The sequence below is a fragment of the Lissotriton helveticus genome, chromosome 11, assembly GCF_964261635.1.
Source record: "Lissotriton helveticus chromosome 11, aLisHel1.1, whole genome shotgun sequence".
In the NCBI taxonomy this organism is placed as follows: Eukaryota; Metazoa; Chordata; class Amphibia; order Caudata; family Salamandridae; genus Lissotriton; species Lissotriton helveticus.
This window is the reverse complement of record NC_136072.1, coordinates 486396580-486419447: the sequence shown is the minus strand read 5'-3', so window position 1 is coordinate 486419447 and position 22868 is coordinate 486396580. Positions and strand designations below refer to the sequence as shown.

At 43.5% G+C, this 22868-nt stretch overlaps 1 protein-coding gene across 6 annotated transcripts in view; it reads left to right on the top strand.

Moving 5' to 3' along the window:
- The window catches only part of ARHGEF4 (Rho guanine nucleotide exchange factor 4), a 639140-nt gene that overhangs the window by 473861 nt on the left and 142411 nt on the right, over positions 1 to 22868 (top strand). For all 6 annotated transcript variants that reach the window (XM_078666094.1, XM_078666093.1, XM_078666095.1 and 3 more), the window contains one exon: positions 7747 to 7886. In XM_078666094.1, the coding sequence (XP_078522220.1) occupies positions 7747 to 7886 (140 nt within the window). The remainder of the gene's footprint in view (positions 1 to 7746; positions 7887 to 22868) is intronic.

Sequence of the window (22868 nt, the reverse complement as noted above, 5' to 3'; positions counted from 1 at the left end):
GGCAAAAATCAATTTAAAGGTTAATATTGAGGTGATAGACGTGAATTCTGTAGATATCCTAGTACTAAAAATAACAACCTCCAATGGGAACAAATTATTCCTAATAAATATCTATAACAGGCCAACCCCCTCTTCAAAGGAATCTCCAACCGTTTCCAAGCTGGATTGTTTTCTGAGAGGGCTGGATCCTAGGGAGGATCTTGTTATTTTGGCTGGGGATCTGAACTGTAACTATGAGCCAATTTCGGGCCTAAGCGAGATTTTTGAGGAAGAAGACCAGGCAAATAAGATCCCTTTTCTCGGGAACTTTAAATCGGTCAAGTGCTCCACTTTGGCTCTCCAGCTGATTAAATTATGCACAGAGCACTTCCTTAGGGCTTGTAACGGTCGGTTACCGTCTGACATCTTAAAAAAACCAACCTTTAGTAGAAATATCTACAAGAGTAATTTGGATTTCGTGATAGCTTCCATCCCCCTTTGGCCGTATCTCATAGATCTCGACATAATGGAGAGGACTGAAAGCGACCATTTTCCCCTAAATTTGTCCTTAGATGCTGCACTATTTAGTGATCCTCTTTCATCACTCTCATCTGAGGAAGGTGCTGGTGACAGAAATGAAATCCATATTAGTAATAACAGGAGATCGCTAAATTGGCCATTTATTCTGGATCATAGCGATATTCTTAGTGAAATATATTGACTTTTTGCTGGGACTTTTGCTTCATATTTGAGTTTAACTCCCGAGGAGGAAGCAAAAACTCCCTTCTTGACTATACATCAGGAGTTTTTTCTTAAATTAAAATTATTGGTTACCAAAATGCCGAAAAAAACCCAGCAGAAGACCCAGAATCTGTCGCACAGTAAACCTTGGTATGACAGATCTTGCAGAGAGTCGAAGAGGGAATTGATAATTGCGATTAAATCCAAGTCACAATTAGATGTTTATAAAGCTAGAAACAACTATAAATCTGTCCAAAGGAAATCCAAAAGTGCGTGGGAGGAAGAGAAATGGGCGGAATTGTTGTCAGCCGCAAGGTCACGCAATACTGTAGCTTTCTGGAGGTTGATAGCAAACGGGAATAATGTAGGAAGGGTGGCTAAGGATACCTTTTTAGATGAGCAAACTTGGGTAACTCATTTTACTAACTTGTATAAAAAATATGAAGATGCTCACATAGCATCCAATACAGCAAGTTATGTAACTCCAGTAGATCCGCTTGTCTTTACCTTGGGGGAAACTGAGCTGGCTTTAAGCCAAGTTAAAACTGGGAAAGCCCCAGGTTTGGATAAAATCCCTGGGGATCTTTACAAGCACGACTCAAAAATATGGGCACCCTATATCAATTATCTGTGCAATAAATTATCATATAGCTTAGAATTTCCTGAAAGCTGGAAGGGAGCTGAAATTGTTTTAATATATAAAAAAGGAGACAGGAAGGATCCCTGTAATTATCGGCCAATAAGCTTAATGGACATCCTACAGAAAATCTACTCACGCCATATTTTAGTACGAGTGAGTAATTGGCTGGATGAAAATTCATTTTTGACTAAATTTCAAGCCGGGTTTAGGACAAAAGTCAGCACCATAGATCAGTGTTTTAGATTCTGCTGCCTCTATTGGAAGTACGTAATGATAAAAAAGGCCCATCTATACGTTGCCTTTGTTGACTTAAGGGCAGCATTCGATCTGGTGCCACGTGATCTTCTTTGGAAAACGTTGAGTGCAGCAGGCATGCCAAATAATATAGTAGCACAGATCATAAAACTACATGAAGGGAACTTTGCGAGAATCAGATGGGGTCCAAACGGCGAACTATCCGGGAAAATTCCAATTGAACGCGGAGTTCGCCAAGGATGCGTTCTGGCCCCCACGCTTTTTTCTATTTTCGTAAACGATATTCCCTCATACTTAGAAAGATGTAAAAACGATGCACCCAAATTGAATGGCGAAAGGGTATCATCTCTATTATTTGCTGACGACACTATTCTGATATCCCAAACAAAAAATGGCTTGCAGACTTTATTGAACACTTTTAATGATTATTGTAGTCAAAAGGGGCTAGAGATTAATGTTAAGAAAACGAAGTACATGGCCCTGAACCCAACCAAACCTGATAAGGGGTGTTTAATGTTAAAAGGAGTGAAGCTGGAATCAGTGCCTCACTTCTCATATTTAGGGGTGACACTAGATTCCAACTTCACCTGGAAAGCACAATTGGAAAAAAGCAAACTAATATTTGCTCAGAATGTCAAACCGATACTTAGAGAGCAAAGCTTAAGCACTAGTAAAGCGGTGTTTCCAGTAATGGAACTTTTTAAATTCAAAGTCCAATCATCAGTGCTTTATGGTGCAGAATTGTGGGGGCCTGGGTCTAAGGGGACCTTCAGTGTCCAAGATAATAATTTCATGCGAAGCTTGGTAAGGGTTCCGAGAGGAACTCCATTAGTACCTCTGCAATTGGACCTTAATTTTAAAAGAATAGACCACCATGTTCTTATTAGACCACTTATGCTATGGGTGAGATTGTGGCATGTCCCTGAACTCCAAGTATATAGAGAGGGGCTGATAGAGATCATGGCGCTGGACAGCCAGAAAAAAATCCCATGGCTTAGACATGTTAATACTTGGTTTAATAACATAGGTCTGAAACATTTTTGGGAGAACCCTGAGCTATTACCATCTAACCCCAAATTAGTCCTGAAAAAGGCCTTTTGATCCTATGTAGCAAACATGACTGTGAATGCCATAACTAGTGGCTCATTAGTTTTAAAATTTCTAAACTTTAAGGATGAACCCTCTTATGAGACCTTTATGGACGAAATAGAGCCTCCACTTGCCAAAACATTATTTTTAAAGTTCAGATACGGTAATCTTTTACTAAAATCAACTTTGGCTCGCTGGGCAAGGAACCGTGATCCGTCTTCCGAGGCATTGGACGAAGTTTGCTCACTTTGTGAAAATAATCAAATAGAGAATGAGCAACATATTCTTTTCTTCTGTCCCTTGTATGGCCAAGAAAGAACAAGATGGATGAAACCAATATGCCTACTATTAGGCTTGAGATCCTACCGTCAGGCTCTGAGAATTTTGACTACAAACACTTCACAACAGATAACATTTAGTGTTAGTAGATTTTTACTTTCTGTTTGCTACCGCAGGAAAAAAATGGGTCATCAGCTGTAACCGAGTTTCCTTTATCTATGGACTCGAATTATGGACTTGAATTTGTTTTTAATAGCACCACTTAACTGAAATTGCTTCTAAAATTATTGATGTGTCCTTCAGTCTCATATGATTTTTATTGTCATGCTCCAAGAGTCTTTCTACATGTGTTGCACAGTTATATAGAATGTTCTTAATATATTAACTGAATGTCATTATCTTTTCTTTTTACTGAATTGTAATGTTTAAATTGCTCTTTTATAGCGTCAAGCCGAAATAAAGATTTGAAAGAAAGAAAGACTCTTATTTAGTTGCAATTGGAGGAGAGAAATTCTCAGCTTTTAGAAAACAAGCCATCTTGCTACACAATTTGGGAGTGGAAGGTAGACACACCTATGATAGTATGGACAGTATACCTGTTGGTGGAGCTGATGGTGAACCTGCAGATGTCTTTGAGATGTCAATGACTATGTTAGAACAATATTTTGGTCCAAGAATTAATGTCGTGTTAGAACGACATAGATTCTTTACTCGTGTCCAAGGTTCTCGTGAACGTGTTGGAACATATGTTGCTGCATTGAAGACTCTTCCTGTGATTTTGGAGATTTATCTGAATCTCTTGTCAGAGATCAACTTGTTCGATGCACGAACAGTTCTAGAGTACAAGAGAAGTTACTGTCTAAGAATCCCACTTTGAAAGAAGCTGTAGATATTGTGGAAGGCATGGAAAACACCTCTACATGGGTCAAAGAAATAAGAAAAAATAAGGAAGATGAAAGTCATACTGTTAGTGATAATAAAAAGAAAGATTCTGACTCTGTACACATGTTAGAAGAAGAAGAATTCACTGGTGAATGTCGTGAAGAAATTGCCAAAACCACGAATACAATCAATTCCAAGGCAAAATAAAGACAAATCCAAGAGAATGTCTGAAGAATGGCAATCCAAATTGAATGAAGTCAAGATCAATTTTGAGTATCTTGTGTCCAAAGTAATCCAATATCCAAAAACGAAAATTTGAATAAATCCTAAGTCCAAACCGATTTTCAATGGTAGGGGAGTTGATGGTTGTCGATGCTTGTCCCCAATCATGCCTTGACCTTCGTCGCCAGTGATAAAAGCTCATAAACTGGTAAGATGAAGAAGGAGCTTTATTGATACAACCATCAACAAGTAACTGCAACAGCAAACTGAATTCTCTGTAATTGGAATGTCATCATTCTATTAATGATGTAATCTACCAGGAGACTCTTAAAGATACAGTAAACATAACACATATGTCTCTGTTTTTGTTACCAATAAAAACTTTAAAATAAAAATAAACGAAATAGTGGACTTTTCAGGAATTCACAGACTGCCTTGCATCCTGCTTTCAAACTCTGAAGCACATTTTTTGCTTTTCTTCACATCTTCACTTCTCATCACTTTAGTCTGAGATGGATACTAACCGTACGCATCGCTGTACAAAAACCAACACATATTTATTTGATCTGTAATTCAAAAAAGGTACTCTTTGCCTGTCCTTCAAGATGGTTAGCAGTGTTGCCTGCCATTTTATATACATTACACTCAAACTTTCTAAATTGATCTAATGATAAATCTAGGTAGCATTTCCAAGTAGTTCACAAACCAATAAGAAAGAATGCAACAGTGCTATTTTTTTTAAAACAACTCAAATCTACCCTAATTTGTGTTTTGTTTGTCTTTTGTTTATTTGCCACTAAAACTAGGGGGCATATTTATGAAGGTTTTGTGTTGCCCTTGTGCCACACAAGGGGGTGCAAGGGCGACACAAAACCTATTTCGGATTTAACAAGCCAGGCAAGGCCACCTTGCGTGAACCTGCATGGTTTGATAAATCCAGGGTAAAGCAACACAGCGCAAATCACTGTGTTGCGTTACTCTGCCCCAGCGAGGCGATCCATGGGTGGTGTGTGGGTCTTCCCTTTAGCCCATTCCCAGATTTACTAACAATGGTAAACCCGGGAATGCAACAAAATCTACACCTCCCCAGGGGAGGCATAACGATGAGAAATATAGTTATTTCTCCTCTTTTTTTCCCCTTTCTATATACAGCACACATATAAAGAGGAAAATGCCTCAGAGGTTTGTTTTTGTGCAAGAATGTGTCCTGCTATCCTGCTTACAATGCAGCCACCATGGTGCAAGGGCGCCTGCGTTTGAGCTAGGCAGCATATTGTGTGCCAGCACTGGGAAATGACAGGAATGCACTGTATATTGTTAATAAATATGTCCCTAAAGGAGTATTTTGTATCGGTGCATTGTAAGGCAGTACTACTGCAGTAGTGTTTTAAGTATGTTTAGCGGTATTGTGCATCTATCTAGTGTGATTCACTAACTGAAGCATTATTGGGTACATATGCATAGCATTAAGCCATGTACATGAAGCACTGTTCTATGTATGTGTAGCTGTTTTGTTGTACAAAAGGGGGTGGTGATGGACGGAACATCTGAACCAATCAAACACTCACACTACTAGATGGGGTGATACAGAAAAATGCATCTTTGCCATGGTTGGCACGAATCCTTGCAATCAAATCCTTGCACGTGCCTTGGGAGGTAAAGGGGTAGACAGTCTGACCCTGTGCCTCATGGGAACAGTTCATCCCGAACTGCCAAGCCATGCCTTCCCTGGACCGGAAACAAGCTTCCGAGGACCGGTTTCTGGCATTTCAGCCGTCTTCAGCCCGGCTTGCTTGAATCCAGTGGCAAAGTGAGCAAGGGACTCATGTCTGAGCATACCCTGCCAACTTATGGCGAACAAAGTGGTACAAAAGGGGGTGGTGATGGACGGAGCATCTGAACCAATCAAACACTCACACCCAGTCAACAGATGTGGGTTTAATCCATCACCGTTCTTTAGCCCACTCTGCCACCCCAGTTCAGACATGGCCATATGCAAATCAGTCTGACCCTGTGCCTCATGGGAACAGTCCAGCCCGAACTGCCAAGCCATGCCTTCCCGGGACCGGAAACAAGCTTCCGAGGACCGGTTTCTGGCATTTCAGCCGTCTTCAGCCCGGCTTGCTTGAATCCAGTAGCAAAGTGAGCAAGGGACTCACATGTGAGCATACGCTGCCAATTTATGGCGAACAAAGTGGTACAAAAGGGGGTGGTGATGGACAGAGCATCTGAACCAATCAAACACTCACGCCCAGTCAACAGATCTGGGTTTAATCCATCACCGTTCTTTAGCCCACTCTGCCACCCCAGTTCAGACATGGCCATATGCTAATCAGTCTGACCCTGTGCCTCATGGGAACAGTTCATCCCGAACTGCCAAGCCATGCCTTCCCTGGACCGGAAACAAGCTTCCGAGGACCGGTTTCTGGCATTTCAGCCGTCTTCAGCCCGGCTTGCTTGAATCCAGTGGCAAAGTGAGCAAGGGACTCATGTCTGAGCATACCCTGCCAACTTATGGCGAACAAAGTGGTACAAAAGGGGGTGGTGATGGACGGAGCATCTGAACCAATCAAACACTCACACCCAGTCAACAGATGTGGGTTTAATCCATCACCGTTCTTTAGCCCACTCTGCCACCCCAGTTCAGACATGGCCATATGCAAATCAGTCTGACCCTGTGCCTCATGGGAACAGTCCAGCCCGAACTGCCAAGCCATGCCTTCCCTGGACCAGAAATAAGCTTCCGAGGACCAGTTTCTGGCATTTCAGCCGTCTTCAGCCCGGCTTGCTTGAATCCAGTGGCAAAGTGAGCAAGGGACTTACGTCTGAGCATACCCTGCCAACTTATGGCGAACAAAGTGGGGGTGGTGTGCATCTGTATTGTGGGGTCCGGTGTAACTGAAGAATTGTTGAGTGTTTGTGCACAGCTTTAAACCAATTATCTGAAGCACTATTCAGAGTGCTTGTACGATGTTGTTCATTTGTATTATACGATCAGGTGTACTTGAAGCAGTATTGTTTATATATGCCCAGCTTTAAGTTGTAGAAGTGTAGTGCTGCTCTATGTATGTATAGTGGTATTGTGCACCTGTATAGTATGATCTGGTGTAACTGAAGCAGTATTGTGTGCATACGCACGGCTTCAAGCCGTATAGCTGAAGTACTATTCTATGTATGTGTAATCTGAAGCAGAGTACTTGAAAAAAATTTAACTTTGTGAAGTAATATTGTTTATCTATGCAATGCAATGTAGTATAGGTTAAGTAGTATCCTTTATGCGTGCTGTGTGATGGAGTGTAGCTGTGATAGATCTGTGTTGGAAGATGCAGTTTAATTGAAGTGGCAATGTGTATCTGTGGCATATGTGTCAGCATAAGTGAAGTGGCAGTGTGAATTTGTGCAATAGATGCTGTCATTTTCATATGTCGTTCGGTATATCTTGGTATTATTGCATGCCTGTGCCATATAGTATAGCATAATGTAATTCTATTTTCTCTGCTTTCCTATCACATGTTTCTTCTACTGGGTTTGACCTAGTGTGGGTTCCAGAAGGAACTTTTCCTATCTATAGTGTTTGGGTGCCAGTCATTGCCTGTGATGCAATTGTGAAGAACGTTAGAAAGGAGATCTGTCTGACAGCAATGGTTTTGCTTTTTCAGTAATTGCCGATGGTGCTTTTGATAAGACTACCCTACCAGATGATGTTGGGCTTGACGAAGACTTGTATGATGACTTCAGAGGCTCCAGTCACCGCTATGGACACTCTGGAGGTGGAGGAGAACAACTCGCCATTAACGAGGTACCATAGTTCAGTATCAGAAACATGGCACAGGTCCTAAAGTAATACGTTGACTAATTAGCATAGGTAATTCACAATACTGTCACTTGACTTCACACTATGTAATGCCATTGCTCTATCAAGTAATTTTCTCTCAAAGGAATGGCTATTTTTCACTTTATTGCATTCCATGACCACCTCTGTTGACAGTTACTCAAGCTTCCTCAAGACAAAGCCTGCAACCTCAGTGGTGACTCTCAACAATTTAAAAAGGTGTAACACTAAGGTGGGATTGCGTGGTGTATGTACATTCAAAACCTATTTTTAAGAAGTTGGTAGATACATGCTGGACATGAGGGTTCTAGGCTGGCAATCTGCTCCAAATAATACACAAAAGGGGAAGGGAGGCTGCTTGCAGCAAGTCTAACCACTCTCGATAGCTTGGGGTAGCACTCCAAACCATTGATCTTTTGCTGACCATGTCACCACAGTGTGGACCTAGCCATATGCAAATCAGTAATGACCCTACTCTTCAAGGGAACAGTCCAGCCCGTACTGTCAAGCCAAATCCTCCCTGAACCAGAACACAAGCAACCCTGGGCTGGTTTTGCCCTTGTTATGGGCTCATCAGCGGGGTACAGCTTGGCTCCAGTGACACAGTGAGCACGGGACTGACATCTGGGCATACCCATGCCACTTAGGGCGATACATGAAACACACAAAAGGTGATGGGAGGCTGCTTGCAAGCAACCCAGGACTGGTTTCACCTCATCAGCCCGGGTACTGAGGAGCCCCCATCAGGGCAAAACTGGTCTTGTGTTACTTATGTTCTGGTTCAAGTCAAAATACTCTTTGTTTTAGTTTTTATCATACCACAAAAGAGAAACATCGATTTAGGATAAAAAGAGCATAACAAATTACAATTTATCAGAAGTTTAAACCAATCAATAAAACTGTTCTGGTTCAGTGAGGACCTCGCTTGGCAGTTCAGGGCTGGACTGTTGCTATTGGAGGAAGGCCAAAACTGATTAGCATATGCCTGGGTCCAAACTGAGGTGGCGTGGTGGGCAAAAGAACGATGGTTTGGAATGCTACCCCGAGCAATTGCCAGTGGTTAGACATTGCAAACATCCTCCCGTGACTTTTGTGTGTCTGCTGCTCCAAATAACTCCAACTCATATAGCCACAGCTGTATAAGTAAAAACTCTGTAATACCCGAAAAACTAAACAATCTGCACCAGTTCAAAATGCCTCCAAACCTTTATTTTTCTGCTTTTCGATCATTAAAAAGCCATGTTTAAGCCAGCATAGGGTGACACCACTACTAGATGGGGTGATACAGAAAAATGCATCTTTGCCATGGTTGGCACGAATCCTTGCAATCAAATCCTTGCACGTGCCTTGGGAGGTAAAGGGGTAGACAGAAGTAAGCGATAAAGAGATAATCGAGGGGCTATTGGAAAAATAGAAGAGTGTGAAGAAAGTGGGTTTGAAACGAGGGAAGTGTGTGAGAGAATGGTGTGAGAGATGAAGGTAAAAAAGTTGCAAGAAAGGAATCCCTAGAGAGGAGAGTACAGGGAGAGTGTGAAAAAAGAGATGTAGGTGAAATGAAAGGATGATAGGAATATAGGATACACTGAGATGAGACAAATGGAGAAGCAAGAGTCGAGGTGATGAACATATGAGCGAAAGAGAGGAAGAGAACCAGAGAGAGGATGACTGAGAAGGAGCGATAGGAGGCAAAGAGAGAGAAAGAAAGAGAGTGATATTGTGTCCTGAAAGGGTCCCTCTGAGCGTTGGGCTCACCTCTACCTCTAGCCTCTCACACTCTGAGGAGGGAAGGTCTCTCTAATGGCATCTTAGTGGCTCCAGTCTGTCAGATTTATGGTTCAATGACAAAATGTGCATTTGTGTGCATCTAAGGAAAATAGGTGGTGCTGCTGCACCTATCTTTTGATGTACCTTGAGTCAGCACATCTCTACAAGGGTCCCAATACTGTTTACTGATGGTGTCATCATTAGTCCGGGATAAAGTACCTTGGCAAAGATGTCTGAAAAATGCGGTACTGGCTTTCTAGGCTAGGGCCAGGACGTAGTCAATCTACTCCTATTGTGACATGCAACATAAACTGTTACCCCAGTAATGCAATTTTCTTGACCTGCAACACAGTGGTGTTAGTACATCTCCATTCTACTGCCCACGATGGGTCTGTGGAGCTTCTAAACTGGGTCATATTTTAATGTTTGCTAGTTCTTCGTTGGTGTCTTCTGCCTGAATGTCTGAAGACAAAAATAAATTAATAAGACTGGAAATGAGTATAACAGCAGAGCTGAGGAACTGCCATGAAGAAAAACGACCATAGACAACAAAAATATGTCTGAGAAAGAGAAGCAAATATACTGAGCAGGTGGGAAAGGGAAAGGTAAGTAAGAAAACGTAAGGAGAGGTAAAAAAGAAAGAGTGAAGAGTGGATGGAGGAAACGAAAGAAGGAAAAGTGAAAAGAAGGAGGGATGATGGAAGGAAGCAAGGTATGAAAGGGAGCAACAGGGAGTTGATGGAAGAGTGAGGTATAGACTGAAAGGCGAAAGAGTGGATGGAATGAAAAGGTGAAAGGATGGATGGGAGCAATTTATCTACTTCCCTCTTCAAATAAATTTCTCTGCAAAGTGTCCGCACAAGCAGGGGAATTGTGACACGCTGCACACCCAACCGCCAGACAGCTTGGCAGATTACAAATGGTGTCAGCAGCCAGCGTATGTCCAGAGTGTGAAAGACCCATCTCTCTTAAGTCTAAGAAGTGCCTTTGAGTTTGAAAGTTAAGACTGTACTTCCTCACAAATATCTGATTGGTCCAGGTGGGGCCGGTTCAGGTGAGAGTGTTGGAGCGGGGCGAGAGGGGAGTGAACAGATGACGGACTAGGGAAAATATCATTAAAAAATAAATGAAACCACTTACCTTGCGCTCGCCGCATCGCCGACTCAGCAATGCGGCGAGAGCAAGGTAAGCGGTTTTATTATTATTTTTTTTTTTCCCAATTAATCCGTCTGTCAACTTCTCCCTGCCCCGCCCCACCGCTCTTACCTGAACGGCCACACTTGGATTGGTCACCATGACTGCCATGCTACCAAGCAGACAAGAAGGAGAGGTGAGTCAGATATTAATGCCTCCTGGATAGGAGCCCAAGTTACTAGATTTGTTATCAGATGCCAAAAAGCTTGAAACTGGCGTGGTAGAGCTTTATCCAGAGCTTCGGTCTCAAGAATAGCAAAATGTCACTGCTGCAGACAGTATAATTCACAAAGAGCCCCATGGAAGTCAGAAGTCATGTTGAAACATCGAGTAATAATAAGCAATGACCCAACTCGTCAGGATTCAGTTCCAGTCTAGGCAAAACTCAAAGTACCAATGTAGCTGGCTAATTAGCAAATTCACTCAATTGAGTTTAGATCCAGAAGATCAGTAAACCAAGAAGGGGTTCCATATTGCAGGAAATTATGGTCCAATCAGCAATGAAAACACCAGAAAACTCACACGGTTCTGAGTCAATAACCCTGCTCCATCAAAATAAATCAAAGATTCTGGGCCCGATTCACAGAACTAACTTAAGACAAAATCCTAAACGTACTACTATTTTGGTATTCACAGAAGGCACTTACTCATCTTGGTATTCACAGAAGGCACTGGGGGCAGGTGTATCAAGATACCCATTTGCTATTATCAAATAGCGATTTTTTGAGAATCGCTATTTGAGAATCGCAAATGGTATGTATAAAAAAAATTGAATTTTTTAGCGATGTCTTGATATTCCTTAATTGCGAATTCGCAAATTGCGAATTCGCAATTAAGAAATACTTTCCCATTCATTTCTATGGGCCAGGAGGCCCATAGGAAGGAATGGGAAGTTATTCTCAATTTGTGATTCGCAATTTGCTAATCGCAAAGTGAGAATAATTTCAAGGGTGCAATGGTATCTTAAGGACACCCTGCTGCACCCCTGAAATTTACATGTGTGTGCATATGGCGCACCTACATGCCCTAAGGGCATGTATGTGCGTCACATGGCACCTTTACAAATGCCAAAAAGTGCTTTTGTAAAAGAAATCGCAAATTACCACCAACTACAAGTTGGTGGTAATTTGCGATTTCTTAATTGGAATTTGCACAACTTGGGTGCTTCATACATAGCATTTAAGGAATCGCAATTTGCGATTCCTTAAATGCTGACGCAAATTAAGGAATCGCATATTTTGCGATTCCTTAATTTTGCGATGCGATTTCCATGATACATCGCATTTTCCGTTTTTTTTCTCGCAAACGCTGCTTTTTTGCGAATCGCAGCGTTTGCGATCAAAAAAACGGATGATACATCATGCCCCTTACTCATTTTGGTATTCACAGAAGTTAGGAGTCTTAACTTTAGGTCTCCTAAATGCCTCCTGTGAATATCGAAAGACTTAAAGTTAGGATTTTTCTCAGTTTAAGAGTAGTAAAGTTAGGACTCCTAAATGCCTTTTGTGAATACCGAAAGTATTAAAGTTAGGATTTTTATTAGTTTAGGAGTCCGGCTTGGACTCATCATCTCGGTGTAGGTTGCAGGGGGTCTGGTGTCCTGGGCATTACGTCAGCATGGTTCTGGTAGGTCCTGGTAACTTCACACTCGGTGAGGAGACAGATCAGACCCTCTGGAGCTGGTGTACCTCTTCTGGTTTGGTTGCTGAACCAGCATCGCCGGGGAGCGCCGGACTCTGTGGGTTCAGCACCTGTGGTCTGCAAGAGAGCTGCTCCTTTACTCCAAGGTATTACTTTGGTGAAGATCTAGAGGTCCTCGGGGGTTCTTAGAGGCCTCACAGTAGAAGGACGAGACAGAACACCACAGTGGTCGAGCCATGACGCAGCAGGCAGGGTTTCACGCCAAAATTCTGCAGCAGGTACTCTGTTCTTGGGTTCAGCAGTGCTTCTTTGTTCAGTTCTTCTTTAGGTCTGTCAAATCTACAGATCTGGGTTGAGGGATGCCACCTAAATACTAAATTTAGGGGCATTGAATGGATTGCCAGGTAGTATCCAGTGGGCTACTTACCTTTAGGGTGCCTATACCCTCTATGTGACCACTTCCTGAGGGAAGGGGCACAACCCTGACCCTGATAGGCTAATTCACCCCACCCCGAGATGGAGGAATTGGAAATGTGGGGTTCCCATTACCTGCCCAAAATGAGGGGTGGTGCTGGCTGACTGTGGGCACACTTCCTTAACTTACAAATGTTCCTGACTGTCCTTCTACCAAAAGTGGGGTCAGGACAGGAGGGTTGGCATACTCCACTAACTGGAGAGGCATGGGTCACATTGCAAAGGTTGCATTCCTTTGAAGCTTTCTGCCCTGGATGGCATATCCTTCATGTAGGAGGTGTGAAACACCCCGCCCAAGGCAGGCTTTGTTCCTGGCCTCTAAGAGCGAAGGCTCCCACCCCAGGAGGCCAGAAACATGTCTAGTGGTGGCAGGTTGCCTGAGACTAGAAGGTAAACACACTAGTAGCTGGTAGGTTTTTAGTGGATATCTTTAAGGTGTCCTCCATGTGCAATAGTTAATAAATCCAGCTCTGGCATCAGTGAGGATTTATAAAGACAAGATTTTTTAAACCAAACATCCGTGGGTACAGTGACGTCATCATGGAGCTGAGGAACTCGTACTGACAAGTATCCAGACCATGGTCACTTTATGGCTTCCCTTTGCACTTACAATTTCAAAAAATGTACTTTGAGATTGTAGGGTCATTTCCACTCAAGCAGATATGTCCACACATGGGATATAGTGCACCCTGCCCTAGGGCCCTAAGGCCTGCTGTAGCGGTGGCTTATCTATATCTCATGCATGCGTGTCTGTGGGCATTGCACACAGTATAAGTGCCACGTCGACTCTTCAGTTTTCTCTGCACCAAGATACGCAGCCTGCACTGGTAGTGTGCATGATCTTGGTGAGGGGTCCCTAGGGCAGCACAATACATGCTGCAGCCATATTGGACCTTGTTCAGTTCAAATGCTCTAAGTACCAGGGGTACCATTTACTAGGGACTTACAAGGTGGCCGAAGTTGTGCCAATTGTGGAACAATTTTAGGTAAAGAACACTGTTATTGGAACGCAGGGACCTATTATACCTTAGTCAAAAGTTGCATCAAAAAACAGGCAAAAAGTGTGGGGGGGGGCCTGAAACAAAAGCCCAGTTTCTCACACTCCTGTCAGGCAGAAATTGCAGACAGTATGTTGGTGTACCCATGGATCTCAACAATGTTACTCCTACCTAAATGATGCTCTGTCCTTTATCTAAAACAGAGTAAACCAATACAATGACACAGAAAAAACTAAAACATTTACAAAAGTCAATCTTTGCAACCTTTCCCCATAGACAAATTCCTTTTGTCAGTTTCTGAAAATAAAACGCTCTTACATCAAAGGTTTTTCTCTCTGTCTGTCTTCAGTGTCCTCTCATGTGTCCTCCATCATCAATATCTTATCAGACCCTGGTGAATTCTTCTTTTAAGGTAAAAGTGACCTTCAGAAGCCAATTTCACGCACACTTCTGAGTACAAAGATTGAAATTAGAATTTGAAGATAGTGGTCCCAAAGTGGTGCATTGTGGGCTTCTGTGCAATGTCATCTTAAGTCCTATTGACTCTGCCAAAGTTCGATGTCCAAAATGATAGATTCTTTTTTCAAAATGTTTGTCGTAGAGTGTGGTGGCATAAAGTGGAGTGGTATAAAGTGTCTCAGAGTGCGGTGGCATATAGTGCAGTAGAGTGTCATAGAGTGGAGTGTCGTAGAGTGGAGTGGCATACACTGGAATTGAGTGGAGTGGTGTAAAGTGGAGTGCCATAGAGTGGAGTAGAGTGCATAGAGTAGAGTGGCCTAGAGTGATGCAGAGTGAAGTGGTGAAGAGTGACATTTAGTGGTATAGAGTGGTCTGAAGTGGCATGGAGAGGAGTGGCATAGAGTGTAGTACAATGGAGTGGCACAGAGCAGAGTTTCATAGAGTATTGCAGAGGGGAGTGGCGTGACATAGAGTGGAGTAAAGTGTCATAGAGTGGAGTGGCATAGAGTGAAGTTAAGTAGAATGGAGTAGAGTATCGTAGAGTGGATTGGTGTGGCGTGGAGGAGAGTGGGGTGCAGTGGCATAGAGTGGAGTGGAGTAGAATGCAGTGTTGCAGAGTGGAGTAAAGCAGATTGGAGTAGAGTGTCACAGAGTGGAGTGGCGTGGAGTGACAGAGTGGAATGTCGTAGAGTGCAGTAGAGTGTCATAAAGTAAAGTGTCATAAAATAGAATGCCATAAAGTGGAGTGTCGTGAAGTGACATAGAGTGGAGTAGAGTGCCGTTGAGTGGAGTAGAGTGTTGTAGAGTAGAGTGGAGAGACTTAGAGTAGAATGGCATGGAGTGTAGTAAAGTGGCGTGGAGTATCATAGAGTGGGGTGTCATAGAGTGGAGTATAGTGTCTTTGCGTGGAATCTCATAGAGTGGAGTAGCATAGAGCGTTAAACAGTGGAGTGGCATAGAGTGAAGTAAAATGGCATAGAGTGGAGTGGCATAGAATGGAGCAGTGGGGTAGAGTGGAAGTGAGTGGCATAGAGTGGAGTGGCATCATGTGCTGCAGAGTGGATTTATGTAGAGTGGAGTAAAGTGTTGTAGAGTACATTGATGTGGAGTGGAGTTGAGTGGAGTGGAATGCTGTAGAGTGGAATGCATAGAGAGGAGTAGAGTGTCTTGGAGTGGCTTAGAGTGTCACAGAGTGGAGTGGAGTGGCGTGGAGTAAAGTGGCATGGAGTGGCGAAGAGTGGAGTGGCATAGAGTGGAGTAGAGTGTCGGTGAGTGGAGGGGTGTAGAACGGAGTAGCATAGAGTGTTGCAGCAGGGAGTGTAAAGTGTCATAGAGTGTATTGGCATAGTGTGGAGCTGAGTAGAATGGACTGAAGTGTTCTTGAGTGATAGTCGTAGAGAGGAGGAAAGTGGAGTGGAGTGGTATAGAGTGGAGAGGAATAGAGTGGAGTGTTGCAGAGGGGAGGTGTGTGAAGTGCAGTGGCATAGAGTGTCACAGAGTGGAGTGGCATAGAGTGACAGATTGGAGTGTCGTAAAGTTTAGTAGAGTGCTGTAGAATATCGTAGAGTTGAGTGTCAGAGAGTAGAGTTTCGTGAAGTGTCATAGAGTGGAGTAGATTGCTATACTGCGGAGTTGAGTGTCGTAGAGTAAAGTGGAGTGGCGTAGAGTGGAGTGGCATAGAGTGGAGTAAAGTGGCATGGAGTATCATAGAGTGGAGTGTTGTAGAGTGGAGTAGTGTGTCTTAGAGTGAAGTGTCATAGAGTTCAGTGGTGTAGAGTGTCCTACAGTGGAGTAGCATAGAGTGGAATAAAATGGCATAGAGTGTCCTACACTGGAGTTGGCTAGAGTGGAGTGGGGTAGAGTGGAGTAGTATTGTAGAGTGGAGTGGCGTAGAGTGGAGTGGCATCAAGTGTCATAGATAGGAGTGAAGTAGAGTGGAGTAAAGCATTGTAGAGTGGAGTTGAAAGAGTGCAGTTGCGTAGAATATAGCAGAGTGTCGTAGAGTTGATTGGCATAGTGTGGAGTGGAGTGGAGTGGCATAGAGTGGAATGGCACAGAGTGGAGTAGAGTGTCATAGAGTAGAGTGACACAGAGTGGCGCTGAGTGGCGTGGCGTGGCATAGACTGACATAGAGTGGAGTGTTGTAGAGTAGAGTGGAGTAGAGTAGAGGGTCAGAGTGGAGTGTTGTAGTGTGAAGTACTGTAGAGTAGAGTGTTGTGCAGTGTCATAGTGTTGAGTATAGAGTTGTAGAGTGGATTAGAGTGGTGTGGGGTAGAGTAGAGTGGTGCAGAGTGGAGTAAAGTGTCATGGAGTGGGGTAGCGTAGAATGGAGTGGCATAGAGTGGACTAGGGCAGACGAGAACAGAGTGGAGTAGTGTGGAGTGGTGCATAGTGCAGTGGTACAAAGTGCAGTAAAGTGGCATGCAGTGGTGCCGAGTGGGGTAGAGAGCTGTATAGTGAAGTGGCATAGTGTGAGGTGGCGTAGAGTTGAGTGGTGTTGTAGAGTGGAGTGTCATATCATGGAGTTGCATGGAGTAGCATACAGTGTCATAGAGTGGCGCTGAGTGGAGTGGCATCAAATGGAGTAGAGTGTCGTAGAGAGGATTGGAATAGAGTTGAGTAGAGTTGAGCGGAGTGGTGTGGTGTAGAGTGAAGTGGAGTAGGGTGGAGTGGCATAGAGTTGAGCAGTGTCCTAGAACAGAGTGGAGAAGAGTGGGGTGGCATAGAGTATCACAGAGATGAGTGGCATAGAGTGTCGTAGAGTGGGGTGTCATGGAGTGGAGAAGAGTGGGAGGGATAAAGATATGCTGGACAGCCTAAAACAAACAAAACGAGCAAATAAAAAGCAAGCAAGTGTGGGTTACAAAACATAAAGCCCATGGTGAGCAATGGGCTGAATTCATTCCTAGGGCCGTTATCAGCATGTCTGAATATGACTTTGAAACCAGATAGCTATGCTTTCTTACAGGCTTCGGCCTAAAATAAATATGTTAAAAATAACTTGTTTCCTACTACTGTCATCCAAGATGTGTCACCTCTCAATGAAAACAAGGATGATACAAAATGGAGTACCCACACATTGACCACGCGAGCCAAACCTTTTAGCTTCCCACACAACCTATAATGTTCATATGAACGTGCATGCACTGTTTTTGGTTTTTTTTCTTCAGGTTTTATTTGGTACATTCTGCTTTACAATGCTGAGATAATAACAGCTGCACAGGTGTTAACGTACAGCAATACAAACAGGTGATAAATGTATCCTATAAGAAGTAGGGTTACACCACATTAAACCAGAAAAAGGATCACAAAAGAAAGCAGAGAATAAAGCTTAGTAAGGGAGCCACCAGTGTTACTTCTATCATGTGTCACACCAACATATACCCAAGCATGTGTGAACTGTTACTAGCCCCACGTGTAGACATGGGTGGGAGAGAGAGCCTATAGAAGCTCAAATTGCTTGTCCCATCTGTTATGGTCCAGGTCACAGGTGGTGCAGAACATGACCTACTATACTTACAGTAGGAGTGTACCAGGGAAATGTAAGCAGTAACAAATAGAAACAATGCTTATGCACTAGCAAACGACCAAGAGCATCGTGAGGTAGGATAGTGCATCATGGCCTGTCTCCGCTATTTGCATGCACCGTTCATGCAAACGTCATGCTTCCTCTGATGAGAAAGATCAAAACATTCATTCCACGTTCATTCTCTGAGATTTCATGGAATGACACAGAGAAGGGTTGGTTTAACCATCCACCAGCTTGACCCTTAATTAGACTGTCTAGTATGGGAACTAGACTCTTAAATCCTATCACCCCAATACCAGGTCTGACGTCAGCCTTGCCCCCATGCATTGTCCTCCTTAACCCTATGCAAGGGATCATAACGGTAGTGTCAGGAACAGAAAATGCATATACTGCAGTTTTCACTCATTTTCTTTCTCCCCCCGACCTGTGTTGTCAATGGGTGTTAAATGGTGTATGATGTCACTTCCGTTCCCCTCGCACGGGTGAATCGATGTCCATGGGTTCAGTCAATCACCAAGCTGAGAATTCTTCACGACCCAAGCTTGGGAGTGGGACAGAGGTACACATATTTGTAAACTGAGGGGAGTGATTTTTTTTTGTTACTGTTTAAAATGTAAGCATAGTCTATTAACTTTTTTTAACATTTGTAGACGTCGCATTAACCTAGCATCACTTTAACTATATTTCTGCAGCGAAACACCGTGTAATAAAACTAAAAGCATACAGACTAGGTAGCTGGATTACTAAACCCGGATTTAAAAAAAAAAAAAGACCATTCAATAAACTCTGAGATTATACATTGTCTTTCAGTCTATTTATATAAAAGCAGGCATTTGAGCTAAACATTAATTTTGTGTGTGTTGTGCTTTAGTTTTTTTAAAGTTTCCCATCAATTTCACAGAGTAAGTATGTGACCCGATCTAAACGCCTGAACTTCTGAGCCAGCCTCCCACACATCACTCGGCCTCCAGAGAGAGAGAGAGCGGGGACTGAGTTATTTGTATAGAGCAAAGTGTGCATTCCTACATTCATTTCAATTAGAAGAGGAATTTTCCAAGAACGTGGAAACATTTTCAGATATTATTTATTTTTAAAAAGGCATTGTCTCAACTAGTTTTAACCAGCAGAGTAATTCGAAAAGATGTCCCCTGTTGAATGTGGTGAGGGGCGGGGCCTCTAAGTCTCCAATATGTACAGATATATTCATATGCGGGTGGGGGCACACAGTGGAAATACTCTACCCTCCGCCCCAAAGGTTAGGAGTGTAAGCCCCGTACTGCAGTCGCTACACAGGCCTGCGTTACGCCCATGGTGTGAACTCTCACCATCGTGCAACACCACGATCTGATTTGAAGAACAATCTCCCGTCGAAAACTATCTAGGGCCTCATTTGCATAAAAATCACTCAGCCTGGCGCTCCAAGCTATTTTGCTGCGCCGAACAGCTTCATTTTAAAAGCACAGGGATTCGTCGTATTAACAACAATACAATGCATCCGTGTGCTTTCCCTTGTTATGGCACACAATTGGCTGCCATACACCGGCACAGGCACCATTGTGTCATGTTGCAAGGGTCCCTGTATTGCAGGGATGCTTGTTTTTGTGCAGGGAAACCTTCCTGCACAAAAACAATAATTGATGACATTTTCCTCTTTCTATGCGTGGAGAAATAAAAGTATTTCTCCTTATTGCGCCACACCTACGCCTCCCCTGGGGCGGAATAAAATTCAGACGCATTCCTAGCTTTACAAAACTTTGTAAATCTGGGAATGTGTCAGGTTTAATCGATGTTGCATGGGAATACCCACACCAATACCCACGGACTGCCCCTTTTAGGCAGAGTAATGCGTGAAAGGGGCCCATATTTACAAGGTCATGAAAGGTGATGCAGGGTGACTTGATGTGGCATTGTAAATATGGGCAGGCACACTGCACCGCTGGTGCGTTTAAAAAAGTTGTGCACCGGTGGTGCAATGGCCTTGTAAGCGAGGCCATCATGTTCTGCGTGATCCTACACTATTCTTGGGAGTGGCCAAGCACTCTGTGGACGAGCTTTTGTCACTGCATATGCATAGTGTAACCATTTCTCAATAACCTAAAGGGCTGGTGGAATCTAAATGGATAGCAATAACTTTTTATGTTACACGTTCTACTACAGTTAGCCCTCTCTGTAAATATCAGGTGTTAGAATTACCAAAATGACTGGCATTCAAGAAGGATGAATTTCTTTGGGTCCATAAATTACAGAAGACTCAGATACCAGGGGTGAGTGCTAAAGTCGCTCACTTACTCAATAGGATTACCATACCGTATAATATTTGCTATTGAGCATTAAGTGAGAAAATGTGCAAGCAAAGGGTTCAGAAGTTACGCAACACCACTGCGGACTTCAAACATCAGTCATATGGGGCAGCAATTTCCCAGATCCATATAGAAAAAAGTGTCTCAATTCTCAGTGACATTTGGGGCCATATTTATCTCGTAGATGTCTCGCACTTGCACCACGCAACAGGGTGCATGTGCAACGCAACTACTAAGTGTGATTTATTAAGCCACGTAAGGCCACTTTGTGTGTCCCTGAGTGGATTGATAAATCCAGAGTAAGGCAATGCAGTGTAAATTGTTGCGTTGCTTTACTCTGCCCCAGGGAGGTGTTGAATGGATGGTGTGTGGGTGTTCCCACGTAACACCTATGGATTTTCATGGATTCCCTTATTTACCATAAGTGGTAGACCTAGGAATGCGCCAAAACTACTATGCCTCCCCAGGGGAGGCACAACAAAGAGAAATAGGTTTATTTCTCCTTGTTTTTTCCTCTTTCTATGTGTGCTGCACTAGGGTCAAATAAACATTTATTGCTTTATTTGCAGGAAGGTGCCTCTTTGTACACAAACATAATCCTGCTTACAACAGAGACACCTTGCACCTGCAAGGGTGCCTGCAATGGCGCCAGGCAGCAGATTGTGCACCAGTGTTGGGGAAAAATACGAATGCATGCATTCCTGTCCTTTCCCTGTCACACAGTGCAGCCCAGCATTGTGGCTTGATGCGCTGTGGGATGTTTTGATACATAGGCCCCCAGGTGTCTCCCTTCAACAATATTGTGCACGCAGATCACAGAGCTGCCTCGACGAGCACAGCTCCTCCCACACCCAGAGGATCTAGTGGGCTCAACCAAGAATTTGAATCTACAACAATCTTAAAAAACTTCAGGAGACAGAGAGAAACGTGGCGACATGTGGCATTTCCAGAGAGAATACACCCAAATATGGGTCGGGACCGGTTGCAGTTTCACTAACCTGGACCCTCTCTCCCCAATTGTCGAGCCTCATGTAAAGTTCAACTATACACGTCTTACTGAATCTCACGGTATCACTGTCCTTATGGCTAGGGCACTGCTCGTTTTTTAATATTTACATGCGTTTCTGGTATAAGGTGATGAATTGCTTTTTCACACTCACTTCTGTGGTTTTTGAGGTGCGGAAGGCCTCATGAAGATGATGAATTGTTCATAATGTGTCAATATTCCTAATTTTTATTTTACTCATTATTTTAAATTGCGAAAATGTTCTATTGTATGGCTCACATGTGTTTAGCTGAGACAGTAAAGACTTAAACAAAAAGTTCGGGAGACGCCATAAGTGATGTTTCATGGTTATTAAGACATTATCAAACAACAGTATTCTTTGAATGTGAGGGTTTGAGGCTTAGTGCAGGCACTAGCTCCGACAGTGATCAAGAAGCAATTTTAGTAAGTGCTTCCGCACTTTACTTGTCACCAGCGGTAGGTAATCCGTAACGGTGGAGGAGCGTCGCGCTCGCAGCCATACGTTAATAAAATGGTAATAAATAGCATTTTATTTTGGTTGCAGGCTCTCGCTGTTACAGCACGAGTGCAGGGGGTGGGGCCGATTTGGACAATTGCACTATTACTGCAGCCCCTGCCAGTGCACACGTCAGATTGGCATGCTGCCTTCATCCGGCCATCCGACATGCACACTTCATCCTGCACAATCCGAGGGCTAAGAAACAGCCAAGGGATTGCAGCCCAAGGCCCCCAATCACAAAATGAGCGTGGGGTTAGCCTGATCCAACCAATCCTGGAGCAGCTCTGCGGCTCAAGATTAGTTGGAATGATGTTGCACAAGGGAGGAAGGCCTTCCCTTTCCAGCTGCCTGCTGGAGTCCCCAATGAGGAGAGAGACAACAGACGTGTTTCCGTGCAACATATATGGTGAGTTTTGTGGGCACCTCGCGCCATCATATTTTAATGTTGCCAGCCGCCACTGCTTGTCACACGTATAGTCCAAATAAATGTGCTGTGAAAATTAAAGCTTTTGTATTCATTTTACTCAATTTATAGCAGCAGACATATGAGGGCGCACCAGGACGCCCAATTGTGTCTGGCAGTGGTTCTATGCTCGAGCCACTTGGGAGGTATATCGATTTCTTCCTCAAACCACTAGCTAAAGCTACAAAAACATACCTTCGTGATACAATGCACACCATCAATATTGTGGAGGGCCTTCCTTTTGACCCCAACAAACAAGTATTGGTCACCTGTGACATTGTTTCATTATATACCAGCATTCCTCAAGAGGAGGCTTTGTTGGTTGCAGCAAAATTCCTGGACCAAAGAACCGGTCCCATGGCAGTACCCACTGAGTTCATTGATTCACTTCTCAAGATCGTCATGATGCAGAAATATTTCATGTTCCAAAACCAATTTTTCCTTCAAACAAAAGGTGTGGCGATGGGGGCCACCTTTGCCCCGGATCTGGCCATTATCTTCATGTCAGCCTTTGAAGACAAATTCATTCTAAACGACCACAATCCATACCATCACAACGTGGGCCTCTGGATGCGCTATATTGATGATATCCTCCTGATCT